This window comes from Ambystoma mexicanum, chromosome 1q, assembly GCF_040938575.1.
Source record: "Ambystoma mexicanum isolate Mex_15411 chromosome 1q, UKY_AmexF1_1, whole genome shotgun sequence".
Taxonomy (NCBI): Eukaryota; Metazoa; Chordata; class Amphibia; order Caudata; family Ambystomatidae; genus Ambystoma; species Ambystoma mexicanum.
The window spans coordinates 1,409,419,382-1,409,445,569 of NC_090922.1; the positions used below are offsets into that span (position 1 = coordinate 1,409,419,382).

A 26,188-nucleotide genomic window follows, 5' to 3' on the forward strand; every position below is an offset into this window, starting at 1 on the left:
GTTATACCAAAGGTTGGGTCCCTATTACCAGGAGGTCAACGTTATTGTAGTGCACCCAAAGGGTACTATGTACAATCTTGCCTAACACCCTAGGTATTGTAATGTCCTTGCAGTCCATTGCCATCTCAAACTTTTGAATCCACAGCATCCAGTGGGGCCCCACTGATGAGGGATCAGTGTAGGGGTCAAAAGGCCCTAATGCAGTTGTGGAACCTGCATGAAGTCGAGGGGACGGTGCTGGTGGCGTCAGTGATGTGGATATCCTTGCCGGTGCACCTGGTCTTGGCGTTGAAAGGCCAGTTGCCATGTTGCCCTGGAGCTGTATTCACTCCCGTATGTCGACAGCAATGGATTCCTCCTCACCTTTGTTTTCCGTCCTGTTGGTGTGGCACCGTGGATTTGCTAGCTCTCAGGTGTTTCCTTGGGTGGTGCAGAGGCACCCTCTGTGCTGCTTGACGATTCAAGAGGAGAAAAAAAAACTCCAGTGGCGTCCACTGTGTTGCTAGGTCCCCCACTGTATTTTCAAAAACATGCCTGCGTCGTGGGCTGACTTACATCCTGTAATCAGCTGTGCACGCCCCTCATCTCATTGCCAGTGTTCTATTCCTCCCTGCCGGTGCAGACGGCAGAGAGAGGGATGAGCAGGTCCTGAATTAGTGGCCCAACTGGGGAGCAGACAAAGGGCACGACACGATTGCTTTTATTCGTGCCGGGAACTGCCTGACTTCTGGAGGGCAGATCCTTCATTTCTCATGCGCCTCACACCACCGCGCATGCGGGACGTGTGGCAGATACAACAATCACCCTCAAGGTTACCTCCTCTCCAACCAGAAACAAATTGTGCCGCAAGATCTGTTTAAAACAGCACTTTGTTCGAGCCACTAACCTTACCTCTGAAGTGCATCCACTTGTTGGCGGATGTCAGCTGCATCAGACATTGTGACTCACTTTATGGTTCCCTCCATTGCAGAGGAGGATCTTATGCCCTAGCTCATGCTGCACTGGAAAAAGGCGCCATAGGCAATTTGCTGTAAGTCAAGTGTGGGTCTGCCCTGTGTGTTGCCATGAAGGGAGATCGTTTGTTTGCGGAAAAACAAAGCAACACATAATGTTGCCTGCAACAAACGCGGGGGTTATGGGTAATTAATACCTGGCACTTTTATCAAGATCAAATATATACTACATGAGTGGGGGTGGGGGCTAGACCCTTGGGATGCCACCTTCCACACAACGAATCGCCTCTCATCCACTCTGCCCCCATTCAGGAAGCAGCACCAAAATTAAAGTGATAGCCCAGGACCTGCACACTCGAGTGAGGACCAAGACCTGTAATTCCTATTGCACAGTCAGTGAAACAAACTGGAACTCTTTATCGGCAGGTCGATCCTTATTATAGGAGCTGGGCAATATGTAGCTTTGTGGCCCCAGTATTATGGTATTTATTGAGTGTGGACAGCTTCTGGAAGCAGCAGTGTGCTTACAACTTAGGGGCGGTGGGAACTTTCAGGGAAGCAGGTTGACAAGAGATTAATAATAAACAGCGGGAAGGGGAGAAATATCACAGTTTATGGGGTGGGTGTGGAGAGCAGGTGCGTACCTAATGGGGTTGTGGGTGCATTCCTTGAAATTGAGGATGTTGAACTCCTACCTGAAATGTAAAAAAGGCCAGGGTGCCAAATTGGGGGTGGGGAGGAAGCCATTTACACCGGTTTAAAGCCTTCGAGGGTCCGTTTAGCTTGGCTCCCCCAGGCCAACTGGTGCTTTGCAAATATGCATGTATGACGTTAACTATGAGTATGTTAATAAAGACAAATTGGAGCACATCTAGTATGCTTATATATAATGGCTAATAAGTTAAAGTGTGCATCTCCTGTTGAAGTTGGATTAGCGGAGCGCAAGATACTTGCTCCTTGTTCCCTAGTGGTAGGGAATGCCCGACACGCAGGAGATGGTTTTAGCTCTTGCTCATTGAATTCTAATTTTGAGTCCTGGAGGGGCAAGACTGGTCTTGATGGGGAGGAGGTTGCAGAGTTGCACTGTGAAATTAGGAACACCACAAATATACAGAAGTCGTTTGAAGAAGCACTTATGATCTTATTTGGATACAACCAGTACGAAACCTTTTTTAAAAAAGGTGTATATTTTTGAGAGGCGTCCCATTACTTACTTTGATCCCAAGAAGATGCCAGATAGGTCTCGCTTCATCATTAATCTCACATTGCAAGAACCAAATACCCACGTCCATCTTCCTCTCACTCAGCCCGAAAATTAAATCAAGACATTGTCCATAGATAGATACACACACACACACTTCTAGGGGCGGGCAAACCAGGCAACAGACTAGGACAAGGAGCACAGCAGGTAAAGTTGGTTAATAACAGAGGCTTGAGTATAATTAACACTGCAATATAAAATACATCACTAAGCTGGCAGAGGACAATATTCTGCCTATATCCACCCCCCCCCCTTGATGCAGCCAATGGCATAATACTCTGCTCAACATTCTGCCCATATCCACCTCCCACCCCTTGATGCAGCCAATGGCGTAATACTCTGATCAGAGTTTTTTTTCCAAGAATGTGTCCCCCTCCTAAATGACCATCCCTTTGTGAAACTGAACCCTCTTAAACAACCCCATAGCCTTGGACAGTGATTATGTATACCAAGCACTTACATTTCAGACTGGGGATTTAGTGGTTTATGGTGGACAAAGGGGCTTTTTTACTTGCTTAATGTAAAGGGCCAGAAATGACTGCAGAAGTGGGCTATTATGGGGGCAAGGTAGAAGACAAGTAAATGGTACGAGGTAGGTGCGATATGTGGGGAGGAATTGACATTAATGGATGGTTTTGTAGCAGGTCACTAGGCTTCTTTTTCTTGTTTGTGGCGCTCAAATGAGTGACCATGTTATCTGAACACCACCAGGATTTCTTTTGAAAATCCTCCTTTACTGGTATGTTAATACAGTTGAGAAAAAACCCTCCCAGAATGCATTTTTCTGTTACATGAAAGCCCAGGACTGTAGACCATGTGCTCGGGGGATATAGAGTCCCCTTGCCAGACTATGCCGTTTAGTGGGAGGCAAAACAGTTCAAGTAACTAGGGGGGAAAAAAAACATAATTTGTACCCAGTATAGTTTATGTTGACCTTCAAAGTTTTAGCAGAGGGGCAGAGTTGGGAAGCTGGTGGGTTTGTATTTAAGAGGACTACTGCATTTGTTTGGTGGTGCATGTGCCCAAGAGCAAGTATGTGTGTGTGTTAATTATTGTGATACAAAACGTATGTGAAAAAGTAGACAGGAAAAAAAGCATCAAAGCCACCAACGTTGACAGGCGTATACCTAAATGTTTTCTTTGATGCTACTGTAGGGATTGTAATTACATTTTCATTTACCTTTACTTATTACAGTTATTTCCACCATACATACAATATGTAGAAGGCATTTGAATATAGTGGCTTGTACTTGCATCATATAATTATATTACAGCTTCAAGTAGATTTACTAATTCAATGTTCTGTATTACCAGTAATATTACCAGATTCATAGAGCGTCAAAGGGCCTAATCGGTACAAAGTTTTAAACCCATCACATACATAGTGCCTCTCTCTCAAAACAAGAATGTTACACATGAGCTGTCCATCCGGAATGCAAATATTTGCCAGAAAGTAAAATTATTATCAGGAAATATCGCCATTAGGTAGCTATTATCAAATGCCTAATTACGCATTCCATTGTCAAGATATCTTAATCCTAGATTTAGGTACTCTCCCCTTATATCAGATGTACTCATTAACATGATCACACAATGTGGCAGGTATATTTATACTTTGTCAAAACACTCAGGTCATATTGCAACATGACAGCTTCACCTAATGACCTACCCCCTTCTCTGATTCTCCCATTTAATGCTTTGAAGTAGCTTCAAGGGAATCATTGCACCCCAACCCTATAGCTGGGAACTACCTCTTTTTTCACCACCGCCCAACTCCTTCCATTTTATTTCACACCCATCTGCCATTTTTATGCCAGAGCATTTGGAACAGCCTCTGGTCACTGTGGTCAATTTAAAGCAAAACTGTTTGAAAAACAGATGCAGCATCAGTGAATGCTTTTGTGGCAGCAACATTTAGGAGACTGCCCTGCATTTAGACAACGTAAGCATAGCAATGACTATCTGTTTCTAAGATCAGGGTTTTAAGTGGGGTTGGGCTAGGCAGCACTCAAAAATCTGACAGTCTCCAAATATTGCCCTTGTGCCAGGGCTCTCCGAACTGACCTCCCTCGCCAAATTTCTTCAAAAATATGAGTGTCAATATTGGTGTTGCCAGTAGAGTCACTTTCAGTAATTTTTAGGATCAGTTAAAGAAATGTGAAATTAGGTACTTTTCAAACAGGAAAGGGAAAGCATAGGAGAATACATGGTTGATTTTTTGCCACACATTGTATTAAAGCGTTATCATTAGAATGTTTTTAAGAACTGTGGAATGGTGTACAGACCCCTTTTGATTTGATGTTCGGTTTCATGTTTGAATATATTTAGTTCAAAGTGTTTACACACATTAACCATATTTAAATGCATCTTTTAAACCGGTATTGTTGCCCTTTCATTGCACATATGTAAACTCGATTGTCTCCGTTAGGTCACTCCTTTAATTACACAGGCCACTCGTCTTTTTTATAAACTACTTGGGATTTGAGGCTGCGCGAGACAGTGGTTAGGGCCGCCCCCACATTTTGCATCTCCTCTTTTTCTTATCCCACTTAAAGCACTTGAGAGTTTAAAGTAGTAGAGGAGAAACGGCGTTACTTCACCAAATATTGTTTAGAGGCTGCCCTGCACGCACTCCTCCACGACTAGGGGCTGGGGGTTACCATTTCATCCGGTGTCCTTCACACTCCGCTCATCATTTCAACAAGAGCCTCCCTCACCCAAAAAAAAGAATTCCAAGCTTCCACCTTTGCTTGGCTTCTTAATCAACCCATGGAAACCGGTTACCTCTTCCGGGTCCCCTTCTCGTTTCACCTCTTCCTTCTTTGAGCCCCAAACCATCTTTTCAACACAGCAGCCACAAGCAACAGCAGGTACCAGAGGAAGGACGACTGGGTCACAGGGCGGAAACACGTCACTGTGCGCCCGCCCCCTAACGTCAAAGGCAAAGGATTGCACGGCCAGCAACAGGCCAATTCTGTGAAAGACTAGCCTGCGTGGAAGAGACGCAATCAGCGGCGATTGTGCAAATGTTAGAATAAAGCAATAGCCTGGAAGGGCGGCTGTCACATTCAGCATTTAAAGTAATTAGGGAAAACTTTACCAAGACGTTATCAGAAAGTAAAAGACAAACACCCTATTAATAAGATATATAAAGAGAACTAAAGTAATGGTAATACTTCGTTAAAACTTCTGTAAAAAATATAACAGGTTTTACTTTGCTGAACTGTGGTATATTTGTAACAATTTGTCAAGGGAACTTTTAAAAAGTTACACGTGCGTATTCATTCAAAATGGCCATGACGTTGGCCACCTTCAGCTTCCGCCACTTGGTATTACTTTGTTTATGTCTTACGCAGGGGTGTACTGTATGGTAGCGTGTCGACGCGTGTCAGTGTTTTACGAGCCCCTGTTGGAATCTGCCCCCTGTGCTAGCAGCGAGCGTGCGCAGCGTCTTCATTACAGCTGACCAGGAAGCGCGCTCATGTGACCCTCCCAAGATGGCGTCCCCCAGCCGCGACTTGTTGCGGAACCCGAGTCCTACTGGGTTTTTACGCGGCTCTCAGGGTGTGTGCGGAGGATAGTAACCTCCCGTGGGGTTGAATGAGTCGCGGTAGTTCCATTTCAGGATGGAGGAGGTCCAGGAAGCTGAGGGGTCCAGTACCCTGGTGTCACTGTGCGTGCGCGTTGTGAGCAGTAACATGGAGCGGTTGGAGCCCGAGGTTTGGGGTAAGGTCTACTGTATACCCATGTCAACTAACCTTCATTTGAAAGTTGTTATGGTGGTTATACTTCTTGTCTTCCTACCAAGCCCCGTGCCTCACATACACTTTGAAGGAATAACTACACCGTCATCTAACTTTCATCACAACCAATAACAATGTAGCCTATACTCACTTCATTCAATGGGATGACACGTCAAAAACATTTGACGTTACTACCACGCCCCTCTTTTTGTCTCAGTACCTAATCATTGAGGCTGTAATCCCCGTGACAGAACCCCTGATCATCAAGCTCCCAGATGCCCATCATGCACTAGTTCGTTCCATCCCGCCCGTTTCCTGGGAACCTTTGTGCCATACCTGCCTACATTTGAAAAACAAAAACCCTGAGATGTATGCCCCGCCCATAGTCATGCAAGACTCTGCCCAAATGCATAAGACTCTGCCCACATGTCAAAAAGGTAAACTTTAGTTGTGAATGCTGTCAAGGGAAGTGCAGCAAATAAATGCAGCATTAACAACCCTAGGTGTCATGTTTGTGGCTGGGGGCATTGAAGGGAGGGAGGCAGTCCACGTCTGTTTGTAGGCGTTAGAGAAGTAGTGAATCCTAAAGTAGAATGCTGCTGTTAGGGGAGTTTTCATAAAGTCCCACTTGGAGGTAAGACTTTTTAGTTAGTTATTAAAGTGGTTTGTAGATCCCCCCCCCCCCCCACGACAACTCTTAGTATCAGTCTGTACTACTCGGAAACCTTGGTAGAGTGGCAGCGCATTATCTTAAGAGGAAGATGTGAGCTGTAGGTAAGTACACTGAACCTAGTTAGTAATGAACATCAAAGAAACACATACACATATAATTATATTAAAATATAGATTTATTATATTTGCACAAGAGTCACTTTTAAATACTTGGCACAATAAACCAACCCACATAGGTATACTTTTAGATTAATTCAAAAGGCCGCTTCTTAGTTGGTAGTTGTTGAACGCTCACAATTGTTATAGGAGTTTTGACAGGTCTACCGTATCATCGGCACACACAAAGTAATATGGTAATTGAGTTCACTTAGCGAAGACATATAAGATAATGATTTTTAGGAAGGAAAATATCTGGTTAGTGTTAAACTAGCTATGCTTAAGGTTCTAGAGGCAGTTTCTTCGCACAGCAAGTCTTTCAAAGTTCAAAATGCAACCCTAGCTAAAAGACAGTTGGGAGAGGCTTACAGTCTTGAATAGCAACAGAAATCTATAGTTCCTGTGGATACTTTCTATTCTCTGGGATAAAAAATGCAAGAAGGCTTAACCAACACCGGAGACACTGCTGAAGGACTCGCTAAAGGGACACAAGCAGCAGCTTGCGTCAGAGGTAAAAGGGGGTTGTCCTGGACACCCGTATGTAGACTCCCAATGCTCTGCATCGACTTTCTGGAATCAGGTAAGCAATACCTTTTCCCCACTGTACCTTTGGTTAGAAGGAAGTGTTTGTGGCTGGGTGCTCTGCGATGTTGCAGTTCTGGACCCTACCTCCGGATTCCTTGGTGTGATGACAATGCACAGGATCTCTCAGCAGCAGTCTGGAGGGAGGACCTTTGGCACGGCTTTCATTAACTTCTCTGTTCACTCTGCTGTTTTAGCACCTTTTCTGCAGCACCAACAAAGGAGGTGGATCGCCCCGTCAATCTTCTTTGATTCCTGAAGTCCTGCACTCTGTTCAGGGGACTTGGATGAGTTGGATTGTGTCTGTGGACTGTCCCTGAAGTCTCAGCAAAGACTTTGACGAAGTATGCCTTTCCACAATGATGCACTCAACATGGGCAGCAGGTCTTCTGGTATTTAAAGCTAATTGTACCTAGGAAAGCTCCCACACGTTTTTGCCCTTTCACTTGTGATTAAATAACAAAGCATCTTAACGTTTTTTTGGAGCATTCAGCTGTCGTATGCATTTACATAAAAAAAATCAATGCCACAGAGGAAATCTCAAGGAGTGGGACAGTGTCCCCAGGGATTTCCTCAAAGAACAATGGGAAAAGAAGGCATCAACCTTCTGTATAATTCAAGAACTATTGGAACCTTGCTCTAAACCCATTTCTTCTGATATTGGAACTTATTGGGCAAAAATAGAGGGTGGGTGGAAGCAGATTTCTAGGCAGTTTCCAACTAGCCTGCTCCCTCGCTCTGTTCAAACACCCCTTTAGACAAGGGGGGGAATCGGGAGATGCTGTTAATAAACACTGAAGAAATACCGGATTCTGCTCTGGCGGAGGAAGTCAGGCAAATGGAACAAAATAAGAATATCATTTCAACCTCTGGAGTTGATGCTTTGTCTGTGCAGAGTACAATGATAAGAATCGAGGTCCTGATTCAACATCTTTCTGTCACGATGAGCAGACCAGATCGCCCCAGCCCAGCAGCAGTGAGAACATTGGGGCATATTAAGGACCCTGACTGGTTCAAGCCTCAAAGGAGGGCCACCTGGACCCAGTCCTGGCGCCTCTGGCAGCAGGCTTTTGGAGCTAACCTCAAGGAAAACACAGATATAGTTGGTCTGCCACTGAGTGATTGACTTCAGTGCTAATTGCACTTAAGGGCTTGGCTCTAAGCCATTAGCTTGTGCATTAGGCTGCAATCGTGGGTGTGGCAGAGAGCTTCTGGAATTAATCACACAATGGGAGTGGCAGAGCGTGGTTGGCTATGTAAGCCCCACCCAAGCCCTACGGCATGCTTCGTGTTATTCTGCAGTTAGCAGCGTAACGCTCTCTGAGGAACTCCTGCCAGCAATCTTCTACAAAGCTGCAGAGAAAAGCCAGAGACCATCGGGCCTCGTATACTCACCTGCTCTGACTTACATGTGCCTCCAGCAACGACCCGGTTGTTCGTCGAGGACTCCAGCTTTCATCGGTCGCTGGCACCTGCAGAAGCCAGAGAAGGAAAACGAGGTTAACCGCTGAGCTCATTCATCGCGCCCTGTCACCGCCGCGCATTACTCACCGCTTCCGTCTCCATCGACCGGATTCATTCATCACGCCGGCTCACAGGTACCTGGAAAAGAGAAAGAAAGAACAGGATAGATCATGCAAACCGCACCTGAGCTCGCGCTGGCCCCCTAGACACAAGGCAGGCTACCCTGACCCACTGGCGCAGCCGCTCAAATGTGTTGCACCAATCCAACGCACACCAAGGAGGGCTTAGAGCCACAACAGCGACACGAGTCACAACAGTGAAACGAGCACGGACTGCGGCACGCAGCAAAGGGATAACTGGACACGGACAACATATACAACGGATTAAATGGACAATAACAAGCAGAGCACCACGAGTTGCGACCACAGCAGTACTGGGTTGCCACTCGACTTCAAGGGTCAGTGAAGTAACTGGATCCTACAGGACATTGCGGCACTGCGGAGACTAAGCAGGAAGAAGAGACCGCAAACCAAATACACAAGGAGCTGACCCAAGGCCAGTACAGGGAACAAAATATGCGCAACGCCTCTAACCAGGGAACCAGACACTCCACGCATCGGCACCTGACGTCCCCGCAGAGACAATGTGAGCGTAACACTTTCCACCACTGGAAAAGTATTCCTAAGTGTTTTGCTTAAATGTGTTGAGTATTTAAAAGAGATTCTTGTGTGTGTATATATAAACTATATACATCTGCGTTGGGGAGAGGGGGCAGGTGTTTGCACCCGTGGGTGCCCTTCCTTGCTGTTACTGCCTGTCCATTGAGGCCCACCCCCGGATAAGGACTTATGCATCCTTCTATGATGGTGAAGCCCACTGGGGGTGGGGTGGGCAGTGGTGGTGTTTGCACCGTGGAGTGTGGCATGTAAGCTCCTCTGAAAGTCTCTTTGAAACAACTATACAGGCAACTCGACCAGCCTTCGACATCAGCGAAGATTTTCAGCCTGAGTGATGAACGCCTGGGCTGCTCGTAAACAGGTGAGATCACCTACCTTGCCATTGATGCTTTTACTGCCCGAATAGAGTTTGGTCAACCGGCCAGCTCAGGGAATCATGTGGTCAAGGAAATAAATGGAGAACTGCCTTGTGCTTTGCCCACCCCTAGCTCAAAACAGAAGGCTCGGCGAATTAGTGATTCACGGACGGGCCCTCCTTTGTTCTCACTGACGTCTGTAAACCCTCCAAACCCTGTACCTGTGTTTTCATCCACACTGAAACAGAAAATTATACAAGTTAAAAGGAAACTCCCAGCGCCAAACCAAGCGATAACCATATGTACAAAATTGAATTGATATTTTATTCGTATCGCGCTCGTACACAAGACAAACACAGTAAATGTCCAAAACAACCTTTGGCAAAGTTAATTTATTCTTAATCGACTGTTTCCTGGATTCCTTGGGCCCTTCAACTACTATTTCAGCCAGTTTGGATCCATTGGGGGTGGGTGGGGGAGGCAGTTGCCCCAGACATTGTGGGCGCTGTTGAACCTGATAAGTGATGAGGATGGATGCTCACATTTGCGCTATACAGATGAGGGCATGGACTCTGTACCAGCGCCAACACCTATTCAGGGGGAAGTCACTGCTCCAACCTTATATGCTGCTCTGGCTGTAGATGCCCCTGACTTTAGACCTTCCGGACATGCCTTTGCTCCCCATATTTTAAAAACAGTGATGGGGGGGGGGGGGGGACCACAGCGCCTACGAAGCTTGGCCCTGATGAATCTCTTACCCCTGTTAAATCTTCTAACACAACCATATGGCTCCAGGGGTCTCCTAAAGAGCCAATTGAGGGAAAAGACAAATATGGAGCTGGGGGTAGAGTAACTGTGGGAATGGCGTTAGTTACTCCACAAGGGCCCTATTGGTGACTCGCCGTTGGATCCGTCATTCGTTAAAGGGCAATGGTTGAAATCTTCCAACTTAAGAAATGAACTCTCCATCTGATTGAATTGGTTGGTTGTGGCATGAGTAAGGATGGCCTCTTGACTGGTATGGGGGCTAAACAAGAAGCCCATGTGATGCAAGTGTATGGTGGTTTGTCGGCGCCCGAGTTGACAATTTGCCTGAATGATACTGTCGCCAATTACAGTGACAAGGGCGCTCCTAATTGGGCCCAAGATCAATACTCCTTCGTTCACAGGTTTAGCAGGAGGAGCTAGCTCATAATAACTATGTGCATAATGGGGCCAGCCACTGCCTCCACCAGCCCCCATTTCTGGATCTTCTGTTCCCAAATTTAGCTAGGACACCTGGGCCAACCAATCTACCAGGAGGGGCAACGTGTCGACCGGGCCATATTCCAGAAAAAACAGGCCAATGCCACCTCGGGTCAGGGTCTTCACTTTATCTCCATAAGGTTCCCAAGCTTGCTCCATTACCACAAGCCCAGAGATGCCCTTTTAAACAAAGTCTTCAGTGGATCCGGATTTTCAGAGGCTGCCCGTTAATTAATCGGGAGCATATTATACGTTGCACCAGAATCCGCAGCCAGGGAGCCAATGGATATGACTATCAGAATTGACTTCAGTGACTACTGCCTAGTCAAGGGCGTACTACATTTTAACATGTTCTGTGATCCCTTACTAAAGTCCCTAATAGTACTCCCTGTGATAGTACCCCCTTATCAGACTGTGCTCACAGGAGCAAACGGTGCTCCACTGGGGAATAGTCCCCAAGCAAGCTGGGAGGCTTGTGAGGGGCAAAGCTTTAGCAACTCTGCAAGGTAACCAAGACCGGTCTCAACTGAGCGGAAGCGGGGCTACATAACAAGAGGTAAGTTCTCTTAACTTTACAGTACCTCTGGTTAGAAGAAATGGTTCCAGCTGGCTTCTGTTCCTGTACAGCTCTGGAGATCCTGTTGTTCCTGAGCCTCAGTCGTGGGGACAAGAGGGAGGATGTCTGTGGACTCCCGCTCTGCATGGGAAGGACAGCGGCAGCAATGGGCAAACTTCGATTCAGCGGTTGTCCGGTGTTTCAGCTCCTCGCGTTTGAGGTTCTCGGATACCGCTCTGGACTTTCCTCGTATCTGGGGTCCAGCGCTCTGAGGTGGCTTACGCTTGGTCAGTCCTGCATCCGGGAAGTCCGGAGGATCTTCCTGCCGCTTGGGTCCGACTTAAAAGCAACACACACAATCTGGTGTTCCTCTCCCTGGCACTTCGGTTACAGCAGCAGTGAAAGTACAACCAGCTTCAAGAGGATGTCCAGACAGGCTTACTTTGGAATTGATCAGTCCCACCAACTCAAAGGAGACGACGTCCTTGCAGAGCTTCTGTATTTGAGGTGAATTCGGAGCTTCAGCACAGCAGTAGGGTTTCTCCGGGCCACCCAACGGTCCATGAGTTGCAGCAGGCGTCTCTTCCATGTTATTCGGATTCCTTCGTCCAGTGGTCGACTCTGCCATCCAAGCCATAAAGCCTCGCCTTTTATGCAGGTTTCTCCCATTCATTCCAGCCTAGCTGTCAACCACACAACAGGGTGGCTGTCCTTGCTGGACAGCCAGCCGGCCAATCACCTTTTGGGTGAATTCCTGTTACCAAGGGGATTAAGCACAGGGAGTTTCGGACACCTCCCTCACTTCTGCTCCTGCCAGACATACCGGAGCCAGAGTCGGGCTTCACTTGTGAATCCCGTGAAAGACAAAATGAACAGACGGACCAAACCTGGTTTGGCTTGCAGAGTAAATTTCAAGACGGACCTTTCTAACAAGAAATGGCAAAAAAAGAAGACCGGGCAATTTTGACGAAATGCACCCCATGGGTGCCTTACTGTAGCTGCAAACGCAGCCCACGGTAAAAACACACCATGGTAATAAAAAGTAAACCACTGCCACCAGCCATTAATTGTAGAAAGGGTAACAAAAAAATGTTAACTGAGAAACTAGACAAAGGGGATACAAAGTAACCCCTCCAGCATCCTATGGTAACCTAGTGTGTGCTGGGTCTAGAAAGTTACTTTACTGCTCTTGGAAACAGAAGTTTCACCAAAAGAAGGTATTTAAACCTTTGGGAAATCTAAGAGACTTCCCTGTGGGACTGCACTGAAGGTGCTGTGTTGTCACAATGTAAAGATGGTGCCTATGGAGTTTGTCAGACTCCAAAGTCAAAAGAAACACAGAGAATAAATCACATTAAAATAACATGAGGGATAAAACGTCCTAAAGTCAAGCAAAAAGAGCTGGGGGTCTCTATGGGAGAAGGGAATTAACACATTTCGGAAAATTCTCCCTAACACCGGATGTTTGAGTATGTACACTTTTATGGCTCCAAGCTGAAATGAAGTTAAGATAGTTAAGATGATCTACACATATTGAGTAAGTTGTTTATTTGATGTGCATTACTAAGTAGGTTCAGTGTACTTCCCTACAGCTCACATCTTCCTCTTATGATCAGCCTGACTGCTCTTCCACTTTACCAACGTTCCATGAGTAGAAAAGACTGATACTAAGAATTGGGGAATCTACGAACCATTGGGATAGTTTTTTAAAGTCCTACCTTCCAGAGGACTTTGGGAAAACTCCCCTAACACTTTGTAAAACCACTGTGGGTCCTGTCAATTGTTATATTATTTAATTGACAAAGTGGATCTTTGAGGTAATCCTCAAGGATATTTCCACTTTTACCTCCCTCTAATCATTGTACATATTCATACAAAGAGGCAAGTGGTTGTTCTTGGGTGTCTTGATGTCTGGGTGCGTTTTTAATTGCTGTTAAATCCTCTGAAATGTGAACAGGGTTTCTGTTTTAAAAATTCAGTGTTTGGGAAGTGTTTAAGTGATTTGCTGGTAAAGCGTTTTGTTGTATGTAGTATGGACCACACATTTATGGCAATCACCTTAGTGTGTGGAACACTTGCTGCTTAAATCTGTGCTGAACTTGCATATCCTAGTTTAGAATGCTGGTAGTGCTGGCTCAACCTTTTTATGCTATCAATTTCAATCCATTCTCCAGGCGAGTCCGACCTCCACATTCTATATTGTGGGGGAGCCATGCATTAAATAGGATGAAATGGGTCATCAACCCTTCTTGAGTTCACCCCAAGGAACCTGCCACTCCAATTGCATACTCTACACCTAACCACAACTGTTGACCGACCTCCTGCTTCTACAGTACCATTCCTTCTACCCGCTACAATAAGAAAGAAAATGCCTTCTTGAAATCCTCCACTCTATCCTCCTTCAATTGCGAGCTAGCCTACCATCAGCTTAGTGAATTCTGTGTGGCCTCACAACAAACGCAAGAAAAAATTGAGTCGGGGAGGTTGTGGCAACCTGTTCCAGAAATCTTTGCACCCAGTCTGTCTCTCTCACAGAATAGCACTGAGTTCTCTGGGATTGTGTGAGACATGCTCTGGTCTGACAGCACTCCTTCCTCCAGCCCGGACAGGGCACTTAGACTTATCTTATGGACAACCAGGTGGCCTTCCTGGCACAGAGTTCAGTGTGACCAATTATGTATGATCCTAAGATGACGGTGATGCCAAGTCACCGATATAGGGTCCTTCTTACCAGGTAGACCAAAGCGTTGATTAAGGGAATAGACCAATTGGGACCAAAGCATCATAAAGTGGAAAGCTAGAATCGCCAACCAGCAGATGTGCTAGCCCTCAAACGGTTATAAAACGCTACAGAGGTACTAGAAAAAGGACACAGACTGGAGCAGTAACGCACCAGCAGGCTGTGGAATGGGTGATACATGATCAAAGACACCCCGATATAAAGGAGAATGCCATTGATGCTTGAGGGCTGTGTTCTGCTAGTAAGGCTTGAGGGGGAAGTCCTGGATCTGAGTAGATGTGCCTGTGGACCCACCCGATACACTGAGAACCACAGAGCCAGCAGAGGTGCTTTACTTTGCAGGACTGATTTTGGTGGCATCCTCCAGGGAGGGCAACAAAAGGACTAGGAGAGGTGCTCTGCCATTAATGGAGCTGGAGATGTGCTCCACCGGGGACCCAAACTGTGACCACCAGTCATGTGAGCATTCCCTGGTTGTAAACTAGCAAGCTAGGAAGGTGCTATGTGCCAGCCACTCGCCCACCCTTGCCGAGAAAAGGGAAATGCTATACCAGTTGGGGAACAGGATGGCAACAAACCTAGCAAGTGTGGAGCTGAAGTAGGATGGCACTGTACCCAGAAAAGTTCATGCAAAGGTTCCAGTACCTAGTCAAGAAGAAGCTAACGAGTGGGGTGGGCGCTATATCCAACAATCCACCAAAATTGAAGGTGAACATGGAGGTGGACATCGGTGTCCACCCGGCCAATCCAACCTTGCAGGTCAGGGGCACAAACTCAAGTTTCAAGCTACTAGCAGCCATGTCACTCACCACCTCAGTTCTATACATGCATACAGACAGCACATCATTTCTTACTCATAAAAAGTCAAAGATCACAGCGAGTGCACCTTTTGTGCTTTGCTAGTGGTGTGGGGTTTCCTTGACCTTTGTTGAATCCTTCTTTCTGCGTTCAAGGGTTCTGACTAATCTTGTAGAGTCTATTTTCCTCTGGGGCTTTTGCTTTCTGGGTAATTATAGTTCACCTTTCCTGGTATGACCTGTCTTGTATACTGTGTATCATAAGGGCTTCTCTGGCCTTCAGTTCATAGTTTTCTCTTTCCATTATGTCTCATTATTTGCCTTTTGGATAACTGGTTTTCATCTTCCTAGGGTAGTGATACATCAATTCTATTGCTTTCCCTCTTCAGGGTTTCTATGATTCTCATTCTTACATTAGTACATTTCAAGTTCATCAACTTTATTTTCATGCTTTCATCACTTGTACTGGGACGAGTCTCTCTGATTATAACCAGTCCCTTTTGGCGTTGCATTCAATATTGCAGGGGAACGTCTCTGGGCCCCCTAGATGCTTTGGAGCTAATCCTTCCTTTTGTTTCCCTGTTGGTTCTCTTTCTGCGACATCCACTTCTTGGGCCTCCTCTGTGTCCTGATACTGCTATGAGTAACCAGACTGTCTGCTGCTTTTTCCGTGGGGTGGTGTTGGTGTCGTCTTGTGGGCAGCCTGCCCACCATGATTGCTTCATGGTCACACCAACACTGAGCTTTCTGCTCCAGCTGTCTCGAGGTCTTGCTTCTGGCGTACACCCGATTCCCAGTGCTTCCTTCTCCTGTTAAGAGCAATCCTGAACCTCGCAGGCTTCGTAGCTTGCTTCCACTCCGCCTCCTTCAGGTGATCTGGTTCTAGGGGCCTCCCCTGTCTGCGTCTACGTGTGAGTGTCTTTCTCTGAGATTTTTATTTAAAGAGCCAATTTCTTCTTCTTCCTTGTAATAGCATAAGTTAACTAGCTCTTCATCCAGTCTTGGAACTTGCAATTATTTTGTGTATTAGATAGTCCCATATACGCCATCATGTGAAGTGTGTTGGGGAGTTTCTCACGGGAACGAGAGTACTTGTCACCTAACAGGGGTGGTGGGGTGACTCTCCTGGTGTGGTCCCACTTGCCTCGACCCCTAGGGAGCATGTTGCAGAGCAGGCTCGCCTCTCTACCCTCACCGGTGGAGAGGTGGGAGAACGCCCTTCCCCCTTTGGAGAGAAGGGATGAATTCCCTCGATTAGTCACACCAGTTATAAAGTCGCTCCTTCCCCTGCCTTCCCACATTCGTGCAGATCAAGTCTTTATTGCTAAGAATCCATAATCACTTGCCACTCGCTAGGCCTGCATTGTGTCATCAAGTTGTTGATGGTAACGGCCATTCTCTTCTGTTCTTCACAGCACTAGAACATTTGCAATACCTGACGGAGCAACTGCTAAATATAAAACATGTTGGCTGTCTTCATTTAAATTGGGAAATGTGTTTTAATAAGCTGTTTTTTCACATGTAGAACTGCCGGCTGTGATTCTGCAAGACATCCTCCCCTTTCTCAACATCTACTACCTGGATAGGATTGAGCCAGCTGCAGTGAAAAAAGGTACTTTGTGTGGTTAAAGGCATTCATTTCATTTTTTTTGCATCTGAGATGTGCAGGCGTTTTTATGTATTTACGTGTTTCATATTGCTCCCCATGTATGAAGCACACTTGAGAGTGCGCACAAGGATGAAAACTGGGTCAGAGGGGACTGAGGGAGGGAAACAAAAAACTGTGGGTGAGGGGTGTAGAAGGGGGAAAAAATCGGGAGAAAACTAAACTTTCAAGTTTGGGTTGGGGTCCATAACCATGCGAGAGACCATGGCATTGAAAGTGCTATTGGTGCACCACATTACTGTCTTGAGCCAAATTAACATTTATAGATGCATGTGATGCAATCAGGGCTCAAAATGTGCACTCGCCACTAGCCATTGGCTACTATAGTGATAACGACTGTTGGCTAGCAAAACATGGTAGGACTTTTATGGCTAGCTAGTAGCTTGCAACTTGAAATCTTTACCCCTGATGCCATTCATTTTGATATGCTTCAGTCTAACTCCCACTCTAAATGTAACCGGGACCTACTCGTTGACAACTGATGTCCCTACCCCTAGCTGGTTAGGAAAGTGGAGAAACGGTGAGACGCTCAACCCTGCGTCCACTGTTGTTCGAACCACTTGTACCAGTACCGCCCATACTTTGAAGCTTCAAATTCGCCTCGACTAGAGAAGCCCTGCAAGGACGCCTTCTCCTTTTGAGTTTGTAGGACCAATCCACTTCAAAGTAAACCCGTCTGGACATCCTCGCGAAGCTGGTTGTGCTGCTGCTGCTGGAACCGAAGTGCCAGGTAAAGGAACACCAGATTGTGTGCATTGCTTTTAAGTCGGACCCAAGCACCAGGAAGATCCTACGGACTTCCTGTTGAAGGACTGACCAAGTCTGAGCCACTTCAACAGAGTGCTCGACCCCAGAAGCAAGGAAAGTGTGAAGTGGTATCCGAGAACCGCAGTGTTGCCATTTGCTATCAGATGCAAGGAGCTGAAACACAGACCGCTGAATTGGTTTGCCCATTGCTGCCGCTGACCTTCCCATTGTAGAGTTGGAGCCCCCAGACGTCCTCCCTTTTGTCCCCACGACTGAGGCTCAGGAACAACGGGATCTCCAGAGCTGCACAGGAACAGAAGCCAGCTGGAACCATTTCTTCTAACCAGAGATACTGTAGAGTCTTAATTCTTGTTGTGTAGCCTTACTTGCTCTCAGTTGAGACCTGTCTTGGTTACCTTGCAGAGTTACTAAAGCATTGCCCCTCACAAGCCTCCCAGCTTGTTGCCCTTCAAGTGTTCTATTTTCAACAAACATTTCTAAAACCTTTGCAAGACTTTTTACCTACTTGCAAAGAAGATCTTCAGCTCCCCTTGCCATTGTGCAATTAACATTGGCTGCCCTGGCTCCCTGAGAGATTCCTCTTTACCTCTGACTTTGTGCTTTGGCCTTTCCCCCAGGAAAGGATTAATTTACTCTGGTTTGCAAGGTTTTTAAAAGTACTTACCAGTTTGAAGGATTTCTTAACCTTTTGTTTTAGTCCTCTGTTCTATCTTTTGCACCATATGCAGTGTTGTTCTAAATGTACCAGTGATCAATCAATGTCCACAGTGTCCAAGCTATTTAAGTCACCTGAGGATGTAGGACGTGTCTGTGTGCTATCCAAAGTGGGTATCATCTGATTTAGTGAAACAAAGTGTGTGTTTGAATTGTATTATAAATGTTATTCACAATATTTCCCTCTTCAGAAGAAGGCCTATACAACTGTTTGTGAATAAAACTAATAATTGTTTTATCAAGAAACCTTGAGTGTAAGTGTTTATTTGGATAACTGCTACTGTGAAACTCTGTGTCACAACATTACTGCTCACATTGACCCCTCTTGAGATAAGCCTGGCTGCTGAGCCACACTACCAACCTGTGTAGTTCGGACTTACACTAAAGGTTGAGTCACTATTGCCAGGAGGTCCAGGTTAAGATAATTGAAGTGCACCCAAAGGGTACTGCATACAATCTTGCCTAACAATAGCCAAAGAATCTCAAAGGGTTCCCAGCAACACTGCACATAGGGTGCTGTGTGCTGCAATAGTGTAACAGATGCCTTAAGAGATATGGAGGAAAGCAAGACTCCATAGTAAAGGGTACAAACAAAATAAGAGTTCCTAAATGTTCGAGCAAAGAACAATGAATGAGGGGGGTGGGTGGGTTTCCGCCCCATTCAGGAGTGACAGAAAAAGGTCCAGCAGTCAAGCAACATGTGCTGGGGTTCTCACTAGGAGAGGGGATTAAGCAGAACACTGATATATCTGCCTAACAGCATGCAAGCAGTGAGACAGCACAGAAGCGAACGGAGGCAAGGGGTGGGGCATGCTACAGTGTGGTTGAATGCAAAGTAGGAGCAGAGGGAATAAGTTGGTGAGTAGACTGTGATTATAGTTATCCAGGTAGGAGCGAGACCATTGAATGTTTGGTAGACTAAGAGAAGGAACTTTAAACTGTAAAGAGTGCATGGCGGGCCAGCCAGCATGGTGTCAATAGTTTGAAGTAGAGGCGGTTGTAGAGTGTGGGTACCGAAGATGATTACTTTCTCTAGAGTGGCAAAGGCAAGAAGTAGGCATGAGCAGTAGCAGAGTTTGCTGAGCATAAGGGTAGAGCTTAGAGGTTTTTTCAGAGTATCGAGTAGGAAATGGTCTCATTTTCCATATGTTGAGGAGGTTAATTTGAGTGGTTGGGCTAATGATGGTGATGGATTGTTGCAGTTCTTTTGCTGTAAAAAAGGACCCCATGGTTGCAAGCTTTGGACAAGTGAGCAATTGGAACATGGGAGAGATGCTAGGGGTAGGAGGGACGGCTTTGGAAGGCAGATGAAAGATTCAGTATTTGGACGAGTTCAGTATAGGGCAGAGGAGAGCATTTTAGTGACTGAAGTGAGACAGTGGATTTGGGGAGAATGATGGACTGAAGAAAAAGAATCAAGTGTAGCCAGCAAAGAGGTGGTAGTGAAATCCAAAGGAGGAGACGTCTGAGGTATGTGCTGACTTTCTCTGGGGGTCCAACAGTTAGAGGGGTGAGGGCCAGAGTTTTGATAGTTGATTTTAAAGGAGCAGATTTTTTTTTTTTTCTTAACGCTTATTTAAACACATTCAAATACGGAAGCCACAAAATGACAGTTGGCATGATCCCGTGCAAAGAAACCTCCCTCATCTACATTGCAAGCAATGCCCCCCCACCCCTGGCCGCCCAGCCCCCACATAAAGGAGTAACCCAACAGCAGGGGTGGCCTAATAAAGCCAGGAATGGAAACTTCTAATGCTCCAGGAACGGCGTCCAGGCATTTTAAGTATTCTATTTGTTAATTATTCATACAAGGAGCAGATTTTAAAGGAGCGATCTTGGAGTAGATGCTGTTTTTACTTCTAGGTTCCCATCATTCCATTTGAGCGCTTTTTATTTCTGTTTGCACAAGCAAACCATTGATAATTGAAATGATTACGACTAGAAACCAATATATCAGTAAACGTAGATCAGTAAACCTAAAGCTGTAAAGGACCACAGTTTTTGTTAAATCTATGGCAGGGATTCTTGGGGTCCAATTGTAATGATTGCATCCTTGTGGATGTAAAGGAAGACATTTACTTCAATATTCCATACAATCATGCAGGCACTCCTGGGCATGCCATAAGGTGCTATAAAAATACCCTCTTTTTTTTTTTGTAAAGAAAAAAAAAAGATGGTTGCCCGGTTGCTCTCATCTTGATCAGGTCTGATAAGATCCACTGACAGGATCTTGCTCAGGGTTTCAAATTAGAAGTGCTGTTTCACAGGCCTAAAACATTCTCAGCACCCAGTTTTAGTTCAGAGACCAGAGGAGGCCACAAAACACCAATTAAATGATTTCTCTGTGACAAAGGCAATGAAATCATTTTCATGATTTGCTGTTACTAATTCCACACAAAATCTTGGTTTAACCCCTTCCCTCCTTTACCAGATACTACCCGTATTACCTTCACTTTGCAAATTACCTAAACTATTCCTAAACGTCTCATCGTTACTGCTCCACCACCTCGAAAGTTGTTCAACCCAGCATTGTACTCTGTTCCATTGCTTCCTATCTAGGGTTGAGCTCTCCAAAACCATAATGTATGTGCATTGGTTTTCTCTGTTTCATAGGCCTGTCAACTCAGTCCATATGGCGCAGGCTGTGCAAGGATGTGATGAAATTAAAGTCGTCAAGGTTTGAGGTGAGTTGTAGCACCACTGTAATCCCGGGCACCACTACTGGTGAAGAATGTACACAGAATGTTTCGTGGTTGCCAAATTAGCTCTTTTGCTGCTCCTTGTCCAGCACTCGTCTTTTTCTTTCTTGAAATCAATCTTTACATGGCCTTTGATTTTCTGTGCTTTAATTGCTGCTTGTTCGGAGCATCAGTATGGCTTGCTAAAAAAGACAAAACAAGTATTGATTCCACAGTGATTGATTCTTTGTAAAAGGTGATAGAGTTTTGAGTCCATGGATCTGTTGCATCCTGGAAACATCATGTAGGTCTGTAAATCAAATTTGGGTCAAGAAAATGGCCATTCTCAATGTCAACTGAATGTGATTCAGCTTCTGGATGGGACCATATCAACTTCAGAAGATGGTGGATAATCAAAAAAGAATGTTAAGAGGGGGTCGTACGAAATCTGTAGAGAAGGAGCCAAGTACTCAACTATCTCGCCCACAGCACCTGTGTGTTGGATGTCGGAGTGTGAAACACGTGTGGTACCAGTGAAAATACTGATACCTAGGAGAATCTGGGAAGCAAGCTTCCCATTGATGAAACCATACCTGCATACAAGACAATATGATGGCCGTCTGACTGAAATTCCGGGAGAAACAGGACGGTGATGAAAGGTGACGTCATCCCCATCACCATCACCATCACTGTCATATAGAGCAAGGCTGACTTATAAGGGAAGAGATGCAGAGACTAGAAAATGTAGACAATTCTATAAGTGATCAAGGAAATATCGAGATGAATAACATCAAGAAGAAGGAACTTATGCTGCAGACATCATTAAGAGATCAAGCAATTTCACACGTATATACATGTAAACAAACGCAAGCAGATGAAGTATTCTTAAAGGCTAGCTTTATAGTGAACAGATTGTGGCATGCGCCTGCTGGGCAAGATTGTATGCAGTACCCTTTGGGTGCACTACAACAACCCTGACCACCTGGCAAGAGGAACCCAACCTTTGGTATAAGTCTGTACTACACAGGTTGGTAGCGTGATTGAGCAGCCAGGCTTATCTCAAGCGGGGTCAATGTGAGCTGCAGGGGAGTTACACAGAGATTCACAGTGACTAGTAGTCAAATAAACACTTCCTTGAGTAAACAATTATTGATTTATCAGTCAGTTAGAGCAAGCCTTCTTCAGAAGGGAGCAATATAACAGTAACGTGCAAATATACTTCACAAAATACACTCTTAATATCTCTAAATCAGGGCGTACCCTTTTTGGGATGGCCCACAGACGCAACCTACACCCTTAGGTGACTTCAATAGCTAGGGTGCTGGGGACATTAATATATCACTGTCGTATTTAGAATCACGTAGGAGTTGGTCAAAGGAAAAGGCTATTTAGAACATAGAAGAGACCACAAATATTCTTAAGCAGGCAAATACTTTCAGATCCCCCAATAAGAGTCATTCAGTGGAACGGGCTAAGCCAAAGTCAATGGGCAAAAGTCTATATGAGCTGAGGCACTTCTTTGCAGGTAAGTAAGAAAAGTCTTTGCACAATGTTTTAGAAGTCTTTGAAGTAAAAAAGAATCAATGTAGGGCCACAAGCCATTATACTTGTGAGTAGTAGAAGATGCAAGCAACTCTACAGCCAGAGGTAAGTTCTCTCAGACTTTTGCAGTAGCTTTTGTATTGAAGAAAAAGTGCAGCAGATGACTTCTGTTCCTGAGCAGCTCTGCAGATACCACTGTTCCTGGGCCTCAGTCGTGGGGAAAAGAGAGAGGACATCTGGGGACTCCTGCACTTCTATGAGACGGTCACCGCTTGCAACCAGCAATCTTCGAACAAGTGGCTGTTTGGTGATTCAGGTCCTCGCGTCTACGGCAAACGGCAACACCGCAGTTCCTGGCTGTCGAGATGGGCTTTCCTTGCTCCTGGGGTCCCGCACTCTGTTGAGCGGGCTCAGGCTTGGTCAGTCCTGCTTCCTGGGAGTCTGGCCTGTTCACAAGCAACACACACAATCTGGTGTTCCTCTCGCTGGCGTTCGGTTTCCAGCATCAAGTCTATGGAAATTCAACCAGCTCCGAGAGAATGTCCAGGTGGCTCACTTTAGAGTTGATCGGTACCACCAACTCAAGGGGAGAAGTAGTCCTTGCAGGGGCTTCTCTGTTGATACGAATTGAGTTTCAGCACAGCAGCAAGGCTGCGCTGGCCAAACTAACGGTCCAAGAGTTGCAGCAGGCGTCCTCTTCAAGTCTTCTTTGGTTCCTTCGTCCAGTGGTTGACTCTGCCTTCCAAGCCAAAAGCCTCGCCTTTTATTCATTTCTCTCCCATTCATTCCAGACTAGCTGTCAGGCACCCAGCAGAGTGGCTGTTCTTGCCGGACAGTCAGCCGGCTAATCACTACAGAGTGCATTTGGGTCTCCTTGGAGACTAAGCAAAGAGTTTCAGGCACCGCCCTCACTTCCTGCTCACCCCAGACACCCTGGAGCCAGAGGCAGGCTTCACTCGTGAATCCTGCCAAAGGCAAAGCGAACAAAAGGACCACACCTGGTTTGGCGCGCAGAGTAAATCTCAAGAAGGACCTTTCTATAAAGAAATGGTGAAAAAAGAAGACCGGGCCATTTTGACAAAAATGGCACCCATGGGTGTTTTACCGTGGCTGCGAACGCAGCCCGCCGTAAAATCACATAATGGTAGTAAAACGTAAACAACGTAAACCACTGCCACAAGCCATTAAAATGTTACATGAGAAGCTAGACCAAGGGGATACTAGGTAACCCCTCCATCACCCTATTGTAAGATGGTGTGTGCTGGGTCTAGAAAGTTACATATGCAAGTAGTCAATTTCGCTTTCCTGCTTTGGGAAACAGTAGTTTATCCTAGAGAAGGTATTTAAACCTTTGGGAAATCTAGAAGACTTGCCTGTGCCACTGCACTGAAGGTGCTGTGTGACACAATGCAAACTGATGCCTATGGAGTTTGTCAGGCTCCATAGCCAAAAAAAAAACATTGTTCAAAATCACATTAAAATACACGAGAGTGGGAAAAAGAGTCGCTCTCTCCGGGTAAATAAAAAAAAAATCAGTCCTCAAAATCCAGGGTCTATATTTTCAGTAGAAGATGGATGTTTCCACCACGTACAATAGCAGTGCTGAGTCAAAGAAGGAAGGCCGCTTGTCCCAGTTTCCCGAGTGTAGTTTATTTAGTAAATAAGTGAATTACAGGCGAAAACTCAGAAAGGCGAGGTTGGATGAGCCAAGAAGCCAAGGCCATATCAGACGGGGGTGAGCTAACATTGGATATAAATCATGTGAAAGAACCAAGCTCGTGTTTAGAAGGCATGGACAAAAACAAGACGTCAGAGGTATATTAAAGAATAGTCTTTTAATACACAGAAAGCTCAATTTCGTGGTCTCTAGTCACGCGGGGAGGAGAAGTTGGACGAGCATGATGGTCACAGCTACGCATGAGGGCAGAGCGTGCCTTCACTCCCATTAATTCACCGGCGCAAAGAGCATGTTCAACGCAGAGTTCAAAGACCTCATTGAAAGTGGACCACTGAGGTGATGATGGATGGATATGCTAATTGGTGGGAAGCTATGTTTAAGACAAGCTCATCTGCACCTGGACTTTCAGCTTGCGTGACAACGTTGGTTGGGAGGGTACTGACAGGTTGGAAAGTAACCAATGATAGAGGACCGCATGATCGAGGGTTCTATAGTTGTGTAGCCAATTAGACGTCACACATTTGGTGACGTTCATAGTGACATATTTTAAGGGAAGGGCTTAGTTGCCGACCTGATAAGAGACGAATCCGTTTTTTTTTCACGGGACGCTGAACGAACGGAAGGTTGGAAGAGGCTACTGAAGAGGCATGCGATCCCGAGAATCGGAAGCTGAAAAAACACAAATGGTGAGTAAAAATTGAGAAAGGTGGCAAGAGTGAATGGGCAGTGGTTAAAGAGAACAATAAGGGGAAAATATGTAACAGAGGGAGGTAGGGATGATGTAACTTGAGGAACGATGAGCGTTACAAATGAGTAGAAACTGACTTGAGAATGCCAAGCGATTCACGAAAGTATCTTGAGGAGCCACGGTAGAGAGTATACCCAGTGCCTGCGCTTTAAAGAGCGTAACAGAAGTGACAGCACCTAAAATCCCATAGAGGAAGCCGTGGGAGACTGGTTCGGCTAAAGACGAACCTAATGAGGTCTGTTCACACTCCGTATGGAGTATTTTTTTTTTTTAGGGGTAAAATGAGTCTTATGAGAGAAGACAAGATGTATATGGCAGGCCGAGTATATCTGTTTGATTGTTTTTGTGATTGTGTAATGATGACGAAATAGTTGATAAAAATAAACAAACGCAGGAGTTTGAGGCACTAAGCGTGTATTTGAAAAATGACTATCAATGTTTTTTAGCAGATTAAAGTAAAACATGTGATATAGGGTTTGGAGCCTTTATAATGATATAAAAGGGATAGTAATAAGTGAAAAGACAAAACTGATGGGCTAGTGCATATGCAGAACGAACAGAGTTTGCACAGACTCCATGGTAAGAGCATTGAGAACGTGAGAGCACACAGCATTGATTGTATGGAAAAGGAAGTAATCCTAAATTCAGCAGTGTCGAGGGAAGACTTAAAAGAACTCTTCCCGACACATGAGCTGTTAAGTAGATATGTCGAGAACAAATTTGAAGGATGATGCAGACTCGAAAAGCATTGGGACGAGATCGACAAAGGCTATCAGTACACGAGAGCTAAGGAAGTCCCATAGGGGAAGGGTAAAGGTGATCAATTCAATAGTACGCGGTTATATGGCATAAAAAAGCCTTGCGCAGTGTAAAACCTGAGGAGCTGTCTTTTTAATAGACTGACTCGGATTAAAGAGACGATGAAACAAAGGGTTATTCATGATGAGAATAGAATATGGCAAAAAGGGAGAGAGAGCATATTTATGAGGAGATAGGTAATATATGTATCCTTGTAGAATGCTTTCAGGGAGTAAGAAAGTAAGGCGGTCGAATTAAGACCTCCCAATATTTCGTGCGTCAAACTTAGAGGGAGGACTTGTCATTATATGTGAGCAGGATAAGGCCATTGCCAGATAGAGGGCAGTGTGGGACCATTGTCCCTGCCACAAACAGGCAAACAATAGGTGACAAA

General features: G+C 45.5%; 2 protein-coding genes across 2 annotated transcripts in view; one reads left to right on the forward strand and one right to left on the reverse strand.

The window, feature by feature from the left end:
• The window catches only part of UQCRH (ubiquinol-cytochrome c reductase hinge protein), a 37,944-nt gene extending 32,780 nt beyond the window's left edge, over positions 1 to 5,164 (reverse strand). The window contains exon 1 of the mRNA XM_069642278.1: positions 4,999 to 5,164. Coding sequence (XP_069498379.1) covers positions 4,999 to 5,052 — 54 coding nt within the window. The 5' untranslated portion in view covers positions 5,053 to 5,164. The remainder of the gene's footprint in view (positions 1 to 4,998) is intronic.
• A 384-nt stretch (positions 5,165 to 5,548) lies between these two features.
• LRRC41 (leucine rich repeat containing 41) overlaps positions 5,549 to 26,188 on the forward strand; it is a 201,166-nt gene continuing 180,526 nt past the window's right edge. Inside the window, exons 1-3 of the mRNA XM_069642280.1 lie at positions 5,549 to 5,940; positions 16,728 to 16,814; positions 20,964 to 21,034. Coding sequence (XP_069498381.1) covers positions 5,841 to 5,940; positions 16,728 to 16,814; positions 20,964 to 21,034 — 258 coding nt within the window. The 5' untranslated portion in view covers positions 5,549 to 5,840. The remainder of the gene's footprint in view (positions 5,941 to 16,727; positions 16,815 to 20,963; positions 21,035 to 26,188) is intronic.